The following is a 13,182-nucleotide window of genomic DNA, read 5'->3' on the forward strand; positions in this document are numbered from 1 at the left end:
TCAAGTCCCTGCTTTCAGCTCTCTTGCGTGTACACCCAGAAGTGCTGTATCACATGGTAGATAGTTCTTGTGTTTAATTTTGTGGCCAGCCTGCCATACCATTTTACATAGCAACTGCACCATTTTATATTCCCACCAGCAGTGTACAAGGGTTCCCTTTTCTCCACATCCTCACAACACTTACTAGTATTATTTTTTCTGGGGTGGTTTGTCTTTGTGATTTTTAGTAATAGCCATCCTAATGGGTGTGAAGTCAGAGCTTATTTTAACTTCTGCTATATTCTGTTTCAAAGCCAATCAAAGAGAGAAATGAGTTTGCCCTTCAGATAGCTTCCCTGTTCTCAGAGCATCTAGAAAACAAAAGAAAGAAAATGTATCTGTGTATATACTCTGATATCCCTGAAAACACAAAAATCCATTTGATTCATTCTAAATTGGTAAATATTCACATACATCTGTCAGGTAGTTCTGGTCCTATCTTCATAATACATTCTGAATCTAATTACCCTTTTTATTTGCCATCGCTGCTACCACTCTGGTCCAAGCTAAAATCTCTCTCTCCAGGATCATTTTAATAGCCTTCTCACAGGCCTTGTTGCTTCTACCTTTGTTCCTCTTCATTTTGTTCTCAACACAACTGTCAGTGGGATCCTTATAATATGTAAATCAGACTAGTCAACTGTTCAGATGTCCTCACAGTGGTATACTTGCACCCTTTCTTGCTATACTATTGCCACACTGACCTCTTTACTATGTGTCAGGCTCTGCAGACACATTCCTGCCTGAGGCCTTTCTGTTGACTGCTGTTCCTTCTGCCTGGAATGCCTGTCCTCCAGATAGCTGCCATATCTCTCTCATTCCCTCACCGCCTTCAAGTCTTTACTCAGGTATCACCTGTTCTGTGCCCTTGTTAACAGTTGCTGCACTCCTGCCTTTACCACTCCATATCATACTTCTTTACATTGTTCTTTTTTTCTCACAGTGCTATTCACCTTCTGACATTCCATATAACTTACTCATTCATTAAGTCTATTTTCTCCTCCAAAAAGTAAGCTCCAAGAGGGAAGAGGGGTTTTTGTTTTTGTTTTTGTTTTGGTCTGTTTTTGTTCATGTAGATGTGCCCAGCACACAGTAGGCAGTCAGTACATGTTTTTGTTTTGTTTTGTTTTGAGACAGTCTCACTCTGTCGCCCAGGCTGGAGTGCAGTGGTGCGATCTCGGTTCACTGCAAGCTCCACCGCCTCCTGGGTTCACGCCATTCTCCTGCGTCAGCCTCCCAAGAAGCTGGGACTACAGGCGCCTGCCACCACGCCTGGCTAATTTTTTTGTGTTTTTAGTAGAGACAGGGTTTCACCATGTTCGCCAGGATGGTCTCAATCTCCTGACCTCATGATCTGCCTGCCTCAGCCTCCCAAAGTGCTGGGATTACAGGTGTGAGCCACCGCGCCCGGCCGGCAGTCAGTAAATTTTTGTTGGATGAATGAATTTTTTGAGTCAGTCAGCCCCTCCTCAGCATTAGGATACCAAGAAAATTGAATTCCCTTTCCTCATCAAGCTCGACATCTAGTTGAGGAATAGGAGCCAGGGAATGGAATTCAAGAAAATTCAGATATGGTAAATTTCCATTTTGTTCTTTATATTGTTTCTTGGGGGGAGCCATGTATTCTGGGTTTTTCCCCCCTGGAAAGTTGTTTTAGTTTCATTCGCATATAACATCTCCTTTCCCACTCGCCTGTCGCCTTTTTTCCTGGTCTTGGCCTTTTCCTAAAAACCCGAATCCCTTTTGTAGAGGTTGCAAATTGTCTGGATTTAGCCCACAAGTATGTTTTGTTTGGCTTACCCCATATACTATTGGTTATTTGGTTTGTGGTTTTGCTTTTTTGTTTTACACAGTGCTTCTTAAAATAACTTAATTACTTACCAACATTTAGAATTCAGATGTTTTAGATGAAAATCTTGATTTCTAACTTCTTTTGAAAAAAAATGGAAGTTCTGGTAACATATCCCGTAGATATTTTAGATGAAAATCTTGATTTCTAACTTCTTTTGAAAAATTGGAAGTTCTGGTAACATAGGGCCTGCATGCTACATAGCAACTAACTGATGGAACTGAGTAGCTGTGGTTTCCTTCATACGAGGTATAAGCTCCTTCGGTTTGACAGCCTATCCTATTCACTTATCTTACCTGTCCAACTCCTGTAGGTTGACTTTAGAGTTCCTTTTTTAACCAGAATGCTTTGAATAAATTTAAGCCACACATTGTAGAGATTGAAGTTAATTTTCATATAGCTGAATTAAGCTTTAATGGATCTTTTTTGTTAAATGGCCTAGTACTATTGATGTTGGCCAAAGGTAACAAAAATTTGAAGAAAGAGCAAAAGACTTGAAATACAGTTCAGGTTTTATACCTGCATTCATTTGTCCATACCTTTTTAGTGTGTCTTAATCCTTTTGTCTCCAGGCCCATAGCTGCTGTCAGTTCATATAATAGTCTTATACAAAATTTGTGATGAAATACCACAGATAAGAATTTAGACACTTCTTGTCACCTAATTGGAAGTCATAAATGGTAGGATTAGAGTGCTCCGAAAATGGGACAGGGGAACAGAGACAAGGTGGAGGAGATGATGATAAATATAATTACCCAATAAAATGTCTGCCACAATTAGTGTTCTTAAAGCATCTTAAGACTCCAAGTTTTGGAATGAAATAAAAGTAACTCCAGAATTTCATAGTGTTAAGATCTTGAAACCTGGACTGTGGCATCTCAGACTGTACTATTTGAGGTTGTAAAGGTGTCAGGTATTTGTTCCACCAAAAGTAATCTATTTTATGAAATCTCACATCTTTGTTGTCATGGCGACTATTACTTGTTTTCTCTTCCTTTCTGGGTGGGGAAACTACATGAGACTCTGGTTTGAAGTGGGGAGTGGGAGGAGAGACAGTGTTTGTCTGCCTTCTGCCACAGCACACTGGCATTTTTCCCATAATAGAGTGGTACACTGTACTTCAGTGCCCTAACTTGTGTTTTCTGTGGCATTGTTTACATTCTCTGGAATATCCAGGGGGGAAATGTCTTTTTAAAGGAAAAAATGAAACTCAAATCCCTAGAATGACTGGAGGGTTGGAATGTTTTACTCCATGGGTAAAAAAAAAATGAGTTCTTACTCTGTAAGAATGAATTTTTGGCTGCTGCTTTTATGCTCAGATAGCAAAGAATTGTGTTACTTTAGTAGCTAATTTCAGAGCAAACCATTATATCATTTTAGCAGCCAGGGGACTTGAGGTCACCTTATGGAAAACAGACTTAATTTCCACTAAGCTCTTAAGAGAACCAAGAAAACCATCAAATTGTGTCCTAATCTAGGAATTCATATAGTGACTTTGTATGCTGTGGTGCCCACAATACCACATAGCTTACCAGTGTGTCCTCCTGATGCTTTTTTTTCCCTGAAGCCTATGATCATGTGTACAAATGTCATTATATCCTAAGAGAGTGCCTACGGGCCTGATTTTTCAAATCACAGCTCCATTGAATTTGAGGAGAGAAGCCATCTCTCAAGAGGCAAATAAGCATGATCTACATAGTTAATACATCTACCTACCTGTATACTTTCTTCTGAGGCCTGATTTTCTTTGCTTGGGAAGTGGTATGTATCTATAATAAGCACCTTTATTCATTTATAAGACTAGTTGTTTTTCTAATTTAACAGGGGGCAGAAGAGAAACCAGTGAAAAGGGATGTGTTGTCATATGCCTGAGCAAATAATGGATGGGTGGTCAATTGTATTTTCAGTGTGGCATCTGGATACGTCTCCATAGTTCTCAGAAGCCTTGTCTGGGTCTTCTTTGTTCTTGACTTTTAGGAAATACGATGACCCATTCAGCATTTTTGTTGATGGCCTCTAACTGGAGGCCTTTTTCTCTTCTTTTATGAGCACCTGAAAACAGAGGAAATAGCACACAATGAGTGTCTAAAGCAGGTACTCTAGACACACACACACATACACACACGCACACACGCGCGCGTGCGCACGCACCGATTTAGTTGGTCTAAGGTGAGGCCCAAGGTTTTATTTTTTTTTTTTTTTATTTGAGATGGAGTCTCGCTCTGTCGCCCAAGCTTTTTTTTAAAGTTTCTCAAGTGATTCTAATGTACAGCCAAGGCTAGAAATAAGTGACAAGGCTATGGGTTTTCAGGTTGCCCCAGAACCTTTGAAAGTACCTTAAGAGGAAACAAGTGGGTAGGGGACAAATAAAGGGACTCTACACCCCCATCTACTTGACTATTCCCATCTCCTTTTTGCCTGAGCAGTTCACTTTTGTCTGTTTTATATGTTGGGTTTCTAATGGGGGAAAATTTTTTTTTAAGCATGACTCTAGATGTAGGTCTTATGCAAGAATGGCAAGATAGGTTTTGAATCAGGTTTTCGAGGGTGGTGAGCACTGAATCCTTCCATAAGAATGAGTATGTCATGCAGCCTCTGAGGAAGGTAGAAAAGAAAAGTAAATCTAATAGTATTAGATAACAGTATGTAGTAAGCTAGCCTTTACCCCAAATGAGAAAAGCGCTGGTCAGTAAAGAAAGTAACTTGCCCAACCGAAAGTCTCAAACAGGGTTTTGCAAGCTGGCTACCAGAAGATTTAATTAATCACTGTGTCTTTGTCTTGGCCAGTATCTTTTTATTTTTATTTTTATTTTTTTAATTTAAACTGAGCACTGTTTTCCAGTTGATCCCAATCTCCCAACACTCCACATTATATATATTTGACCCACTCACTCACTTGCTTATCTTAAAGGCCTGGCTTCTGAAAGCATTTATGTTCATAGACCCTAGAAGGCAATTTATTAGCAATTGCTATTTGCAGGAATATTTAATTTGATCATTAAAAACAAACTATTCCCGTTAGGTGCCATGGCTCATGGCTGTAATCCCAGCACTTCAGGAGGCTGAGGCAGGAGGAACACTTGAGCTCAGGAGTTTGAGACCAGCCAGGCCAATATGGTGAAACCCCATCTCTACTAAAAATACAAACATTAGCCAGGTGTGGTGACACATGCCTGTAATCCCAGCCACCCTGGAGGTTGAGATAGGAGAATCACTTAAACCCAGGAGGCGGAGGTTGCAGTGAGCCGAGATTGTGCGACTGCACTCCAACGTGGGTGACAGAGCGAGACTCCATCAAAACAAACAAAAACAAAAAAACAATATGTACTTGGCTGGTATAAGATACTGTAATCTCTTGTCTGCTTCTCCAGAAAAATGTTTGTTGTAGATATTTAGGAGCCATTTAAAGAGTTATCTTTTATTTCCTGTCCTCAAAAAAAAAAAAAAGTATGGCTTTTCTCTGAGAGAATAATTTGTTTGGTATTATAACCTCATACAAAATTTATGCAAAGTATTCATTTTAAGTAGTGTATTAAATCTATTTCCAGAAAGCCAGGATGATATACCTGTCTCTTGGTAGGCTAGGTTTCATCCTTTTTTTTTTTTATCTAGGTCAGATCAAACTAATTAAAATTGTTCTTCTGCTTTATCTTTTATTATTTAAACACTCATTGCCCTCTGTGGTCTCACTAATGGACTAATTTCCTGAGATTATAAATTGGCATGCTTTCATTTCCAGATTGTAGCCTCTCTGTCATCATTTTTCCAATTTTTTTGATGTTTGTTTTATGCTGTATCACAAAATGGATTTCGTCATTTCTTCTTCCCTGAAATCATGTGTCCCCTTAGGATTAATGAATAAGCTGTGCATCCGCGGATATTTATCCTAACGGCACTAATCAAATTTTGTATTTTTAAAAAGCAACCATGTATTTAAAAAAATAAAAGTTGGCAAGACAGTTTTCATTTTTTAAAAAAAGTATAGCCCATTTCCCAAAGCAAATTAGTGGAAAAGTCCATTTTTAAAAATTCCTATATCAGTTCTATACCATAAAATTGAAATCATTGCCAATTTTTTGGCTATTATACTCTTTCTTATTATCACTTAAAAGTTGGACCAGAAAAGTATAGAAAGAGCATAATTTTAAAACATACAGCATAACTTTTTTTTCTTTTTATAGCATTAATCTTATCACTGGTCATTTAGAGGAACCAATGCCAAACCCCATAGATGAAATGACAGAAGAACAAAAAGAATATGAAGCCATGAAACTTGTCAACATGCTTGATAAACTTTCCAGGTATTGTATTCCCATCCATTTTTTGCTTGGTTTCTAAAAATGGTCTATTTCTTTGTCTCTCTCACTGAGAGTTACCATAGAACAGCAACTCTGGAAATCCATGTTGATTGGAATAGGGTGGCCCAGGCAGCAGTAGTTCAGATAGCTCTTGGCTACCACGGTTTTTCTACATGTGCCGCTTCTGGATGTGCATTCCTAAACATTTAAACTCTCAAAGCTAAGATAGTAACTACCAGAGCACTGTAATAATTAACCAACTAACCTCCCTGTCTTCAAAAAGATGCTGTGAGTTAGTTTCAGTGATTTTGCTGCCGCTTGTATTTTTGTTTTAGCCTGTTTTAGTTTTTGTTTCAAATCATGATGCTTTTATTTTTTCATTTTTGATGTGTAAGTTTGCAATTATGCCTTTTTGGGTTGCTGCTGAAACCAAGAATTCTAAAATGTCATGCACCCAATAAGAAAAAGTGAAAAGAAATAGCTCAAATAAAGGATTTTCTGAAAACAGGGATTTGTACTAATTAGGAGTTCTAAAAAAAAAAAAAAAAAAAAAAAACTCCCCTTCCCCTCTTGCTTCACACCTCCTTCCCCTTCAAAAATAACCAGTTTTGAAAATAATTAAATCAAGTATATACTAATCAGCAACTAGTCATCTTGGAGGAGTTATTAGAAAATAATTGCTTTCATACTTGGCTGAATCACTCTATTTTCTAGTCATACATTGAGTTACTATCTTCTTTAAGCCATCTTGAATGAATGCTTCTGTGTGTTGGTGGCAGCTGCCACTTAAAGATGAATTTCTTCTGGCCATCTCCTTTTTCATAGTAACTATGTAAAGACTAGTATCCCTCAGTCAAAAGAAGGAGCCATTGGAATGGAAAAGCCAGAAAGCCAACCATGAAAGGGAAAGGTGGAACACAGAAACAAGCAGAGATTAAGGGCACAGCAGAGGCTTGGGGTAGAAATGGACAAGAACAAGAGACTGACATGGGGAGTGTGACAAGTATGGATATTTATCCACACTGCAGATTATGATGCTGATAATGTGGTAGAAGTTGTTTAGGAGTGAATAGCTTAATTATCTACAAAGCTAATAGGACTAGAACTCAGTAACTTCCAGCTAGCCCTTTTAAATTTTCATCCTTTCTCAAGAAGGTTAGAATTTACAGCTAACTAACTATGCTCACAGTCTTCAAAAGACATTGTTGCCTGTTTGCAAATTACATTCTCCATACCTTTGTATAGAACATAAATGTTCCCTCCCAGAAGGGATTAATAGTCACAGAGAAGATACTGATGGAGCAAACCTATAGGAGGCAGAGTAAGATCAAAATGAATATATAAAGATAAGATGTGTGCTTGGCCACTTCCAGAAGGAGCTGATGTAGCTAATGAAACACAGGGGTATAAAAACAACAGGATAAGAACCAACAGAGTTAGGCCGGGCGCAGTGGCTTATGCCTGTAATCCCAGCACATTAGGAGGCCAATGCAGGTGGATCTCCTGGAGTTCAAGACCAGCCTGACCAACATGGAGAAACCCTATCTCTGCTAAAAACACAAATTTAGCTGGGCATGGTGGCACATGCCTGTAATCCCAGCTACCCAGGAGGCTGAGGCAGGAGAATTGCTTGAACCCGGGAGGCAGAGGTTGCCATGAACCGAGATTGTGCCATTGCACTCCAGTCTGGGCACACAAGAGCAAAACTCCATCTCAAAAAAAAAAAAAGAGAGAACCAACAGAGTCCATCTGGTAGAAACTGGAGAGGAAGGGTTAGCAAGGGTTACAACATAGCAACTTATGTTGTTGAGTAGAACACAACAACATAAGTTTTTAAAGCTTAACACAATGCTCTTTAACTGGGCCATCTACCCTGAATGAGTAAACTCCAAGATAGGGAAATGGAAGATAGAGGAAATAGCTGCCTAAGACTACACAATATAATCCAGATACTTGGCTTACTAATAGAGGCACTATCATTTCATAAGGCATCTCTATCACAGGCATAGAAAACAAAGGTGCTAGGTCCTTCTCCTTTTAATCTCAGGAGAATCCACATATTGTAGAAGCTGCCAACAAATAAATATACAAACGTCAAGTCTGAAATACCCAAGCTGCCACCTGATTTAAACTATGCCTCAAAGAAGATACCTACTTATCCGGAAATACCCAGCAGATGCCCAACTGAAGGTGACACTGATTTTTGCATGTTTAAAGCAGAGCAAATATGTCTTATGTTGGCTTTGATGGTACCAATTTTGCCATTAAAGTTGAAGCAAAAGGCAACCTTTAGAATAGTTCAAATCATACAGAATTTTTGCATGACGTGTGTTGGGCGTTTTACATTGTCTGCCTTTGTGTGCTTTCTAACGTTTGCTCTCACTAAATACAATCAATGACAAAACTGTATAAAGATCAGCAGTGGGCATTCCAAAGCAGTAATGCAAAGAATGAAGTCATTCTTTATGCGTCTTACATGTCTTTTGTGCTGTATTCCTCATTAGTCTTAAGTTTCTTCTCTCTTTCCACTTTTTTTTTTTTTTTTTTTTTTGAGGTAAAAAAGATGCCATAAAGCCAAAATAGACTAAACTCTACAATTCAGGGAACATTTACTAAGCAGTTACTCTGTGCAAGGCATCGTGCTAGGAAGCTGAGGAAGATTCAGAGGAGAATGTGACAGTCTCTGCCTTTGGAAAACTCAAATTCTAGTGGAAGAAATGACTGGAATCTAGTCTAAAATACAAGGTAGAAGGAAATAATGACAAAATGAGGTCTATGTTGAACTGTAAGCACCCAGGAAAAGGAGTAGTTCATTCTGTCTGGATGATTCAGGGACTGTTTCACAGGAAAGCTAGCATTTGTGCTGATCCTAGAATTTTGATGTATTTAATAGAAAAATGGAAAAATGACCATTCATTCCAGGTAGAGAGAAATTTAATCTTGTTCATAAGTCTTGGATAGTCACATACTACTTATTTCGTCTAAAGAGCTCAGGTGGTTTTATCATTATTTGATTAGTATGTTATCAGATTTATCATTGGGGAAAGCAAGTACCAAAGAATTGCCCAAAGCATTTCCAAGCTAGTAACTGATGATAATTCATTTCCTTTTAACAGTTTATAAAACACTTTCACATACATTCTCTTTCTAGTTTCATTTTTAAAAAGTGAGACTAGACCTTCATTTTCCAGAACTCAAGACCTTTGCTCTGTCCACTGTGCTACTGTGTCTGTCTGTTATAGTGAGTGTTTGCCAGAACACTTCCTAATCACCCTGTCGGCATTGTACTATTGGTTAGTTCCCTCCCTTTCACTCTAGGACGTTCTGCGTTCAACCAAGTCTTTATTGTGCTAAGAGTGTACCATAGCTTTGTCTGATTAACTTTCCTTCTCAAAAATGAAATGGTTTTCTGCTGCACCTGAATTGAGAGGCATGTGAGTAAAGGATAGGGTTGGAGGTGATGTGGCCAATGAATGGACACTAGACACTTCCTTTTTTCCATCCATAGGAGAGCAGATGTGAAGGACCTGCACCAGGATGGTGGTTAGCAACAGTGGCCCGTGCCAAAGCACTTACCAAAGTGATGATGACTAAGGTTGGTCATGCCAGGTACTGTTACTGAGCCTGGTGTAGGGTATAGATGTTATTCACTACCAAAATTATAAAACCACCAATGTAAAAGTTAAAATTACATTTCTATTTTGCCTCCATGCTGGACATAGCCGCTGCCTCAAAGAGCTCACCACCTTAGCAGCTTTCTCTCAGCTAGATCTCCAAAGATATTGGAGAGATTAGTGCTCAGATACTTTCTTCCCATTGAATACCAACTGACTTAAGAGTATTCCAAGTGTTTTTTTTTTTTAGTATAAGGATTATATTTGTGATAGATGTAGATAAGGGGATTGGCAGTGCACCTAGAGGTCTAAAGAGTTGGAAAAGAATCTGAACCCTATAAATCCCATCATGTCTAGCTAGTACAGTGCCTTGTATCCTATGGTTTCCACAGTATGTGATGATTAAATAATGAAAATAGCTGATCCCCAAATTTGAAGGGCAGCTTTTAGCTTTAAAATACTTACATGGTTTAAGACTTTAAAGTATACTTTGTCAGTTCTATTTTTTGGCCAGATGTCGTAAAATTCAGGGCTAGAAAGGAATTCCATAAAGTACTTTGAGCCATGACTGGCTTATTTAAATATTGGGGTCCATAATTCCTTTAATATAGAATGATAATTGTAATATGTATCAAATATAAACATTTAAGGCCTGAGGCATGAAATTATAGAAAGCCTCATTTGACATTTTTAATGTGGGGGCAGAGATGGAAAAGCAGATGAAATTTGCCTGCCCTTTCACCTCCTCTTTTCCTTCCCTGACTTCGGAAAAAATAAGCCCCTGCAACTCAAGCAGGAGATCTGAATGGGAATTGTGTAGTTAAAGCAAGCCCACTGTGCCTAAAACAATTTCATTTGCCTTAGCTATTGCACACAACTTGTGTATAATAGTGGTGCCTCGTCTAGAAAAGAGGAGACAGCATTGACTGGCTTAAACTAACCAAGGGAAATAATATTTCAAGTTACAGTTTTGTTTTGACTTCTCTAATCCCCTTTAGTTTCTAAATTGGAACCAGAGCTAATTAATCCTCTATTCAACCTTATCCCATCACTGTCTAACAAGATACATTGCCTTTTTGCTTATATATTCTGCCATCAAAATCTATGTTTTAAAATTTATATAAACTAAAGATAATTATTCTACCATTTCTTCCTTTTCTTACTCCTTAGCTAATAAGTGTTTTGTTTTGTTTTCTTTTTTTTTTTTTTTTTTTGCCAGACATTGTGTACTATTTGGAACATGACTTTTAAAATAAATGCAGGCACTAGATATAAGATTAGTTCCCTTTAATCAAAAGATTAATTTTAAACTGACTAAGGCTGAGATAGGTAGTTTATAACCAAAAAATAACAAATACATAGTTTTTTCTTATAAATAAGTTATTTTACTCTCCTTACAAAAATATCAACGACTGTGATTACACCTACCTTTGTGATAAGTTAGTCAAGGAAATGCTTTTCAGATATATTTCATAAACATGTTCTAATTTTTAGAGCATTGTAAGATCTACTATAGATATGAAAATATAAAGATCTTATTTTCATTAGAAAATTCTTTAGATCTACCCTGTCCAATCTGGTAACCACAGCTATATATGACTATTGAGCACTTGAAATGTGGTTAGTCCAAATTGGGATGTCCTGTCACTGTAAAATACTCACTAGATTTCAGAGACTTAGCACAAAAAAAGGAAAATATCTCATTTTTTTTTAATATGGATTACATATGGAAATGATAATATTTTTGATAGATTGGGTTAAATAAAATATTAATTTTACCTATTCTTTTTCAATGTGGCTACTAGAACATTTAAGAGTACATACATTTGGCTTACATTGTGGCTTACATTATATTTTTATTAGACAGTACTGTTCTACCTCATTAAAATACACTGTAAGATTGCTTGGAAATTGAATTAAGAGGACTTGGATCCAGCTAAATTAATATATCCTTAAGGTGTCAGGGGAGGATTAATTTGAAAAGCTTGATATTATCTATCCTTAGGTTACATAGGACCTTTCCAGTGGCTAGACACCTCTAAGTAGGATGCCATGCTACCTTTGTGTTGCCTATTTGTAGTCATTGTTCTTTAGATCTGTAGTGGGAATAACTACTTTGAGCTCTTGGTTAAAGTACTGTCTGAAATGGGTTTTGACTAGTAGAGGAACATCAAATAAGAATCATCTCCACTGGCGGTTTGCTCTTAGTTCTCCTCATTCTTTAACTTTTAAGTCTTCCTTATTGGGAAGAGCATTAAGAACTTCTGTTTCTACCTCTTTATTCAACAGTGTCAGTTGGCATGCTGACCTCTTATTAATATTTATTTTGTTAATTTGGACAACAGAGTAGAAAAATTCTGTAAATAAATTACCAAGAAATAATTGTTTAAACCACTTAAAGATAAAACTGAACTTTATTCTTCTAGTACTATACCTGATCTCTTTTTCTCTATATTTTCTTAACCATGCTGTTTACTGTGAGGTGGGTGGCAGATTTTTAGAAGCTTTGCATGTGATCTAACAGAAATGTGAACAGTGATTAAAAAAAACAACAACAACTAATATTTATATAGTGCTTTAAGGTTTAAAAAATGCTTCCGTATACGTTATCTCCATTGATTATTAAAGCAGCCCTGTGAATTAAATAGCATCAGGTATTTTTTTAAGGATTAAATGCACCAAAGATTAAGTGACTAACCCAAGTCCAGTTCTCAGTCTTGAGACTCCAGATTGTGTGCTATTGTGAGAAATTACCAACAGCTCTCAAAAGTTGTCTGATTATTTTTAAGTAAGACATTCTAAACTTTAAATAAATGAAAAACACAAAACACAGATAATAAGCATATTTACCTTAGAAGAGAACTGAGATTTAGAGGACACGCATTACTGCTTTTTCATTCCATAGTTGAGCTCTTCGTAGGTACCAGGTCAAATGCTAAATAAATAGCTCATATTTTAAAACACAAAACAAAGCAAAGCTTTATGAAGGAAACAAGTAAAATTTCTATGATTCTGTGTTAATACAAGGTTTTTAAATTGTTTTTTAAAAGAGAATGATTATGGCTCTTCTGACACATTTTCATACATGTGATCACATTAATAAAACCTAACTTAAAAAAGACTTCCCTATGGGACTGTTTACCAAAGTTGTTCAACCCGCAGCCCAGGGCACTTTTGAATGCGGCCCAACACAAGTTAATAAACTTTCTTAAAACATTATGAGATGTTTTTGCAATTTTTTTAAGCTCATCAGCCATCATTAGTGTTAAGTGTGTTTTATGTGGGCCAAGACAGTTCTTCTTCCATTGTGACCCGGGAAAGCCAAAAGATTGGACACCCCTGGTTTAGACAATTCCCAATTACCTTTATAAAGTGGAAAGAC

At 37.3% G+C, this 13,182-nt stretch overlaps 1 protein-coding gene across 1 annotated transcript in view; it reads left to right on the top strand.

Moving 5' to 3' along the window:
- Window positions 1-13,182, top strand: part of RIC8B (RIC8 guanine nucleotide exchange factor B) — a 122,376-nt gene that overhangs the window by 97,875 nt on the left and 11,319 nt on the right. Inside the window, exon 7 of the mRNA XM_026454622.1 lies at window positions 6,070-6,189. Coding sequence (XP_026310407.1) covers window positions 6,070-6,189 — 120 coding nt within the window. The remainder of the gene's footprint in view (window positions 1-6,069; window positions 6,190-13,182) is intronic.

Source organism: Piliocolobus tephrosceles, chromosome 10 (assembly GCF_002776525.5).
Source record: "Piliocolobus tephrosceles isolate RC106 chromosome 10, ASM277652v3, whole genome shotgun sequence".
Lineage (NCBI taxonomy): Eukaryota > Metazoa > Chordata > Mammalia > Primates > Cercopithecidae > Piliocolobus > Piliocolobus tephrosceles.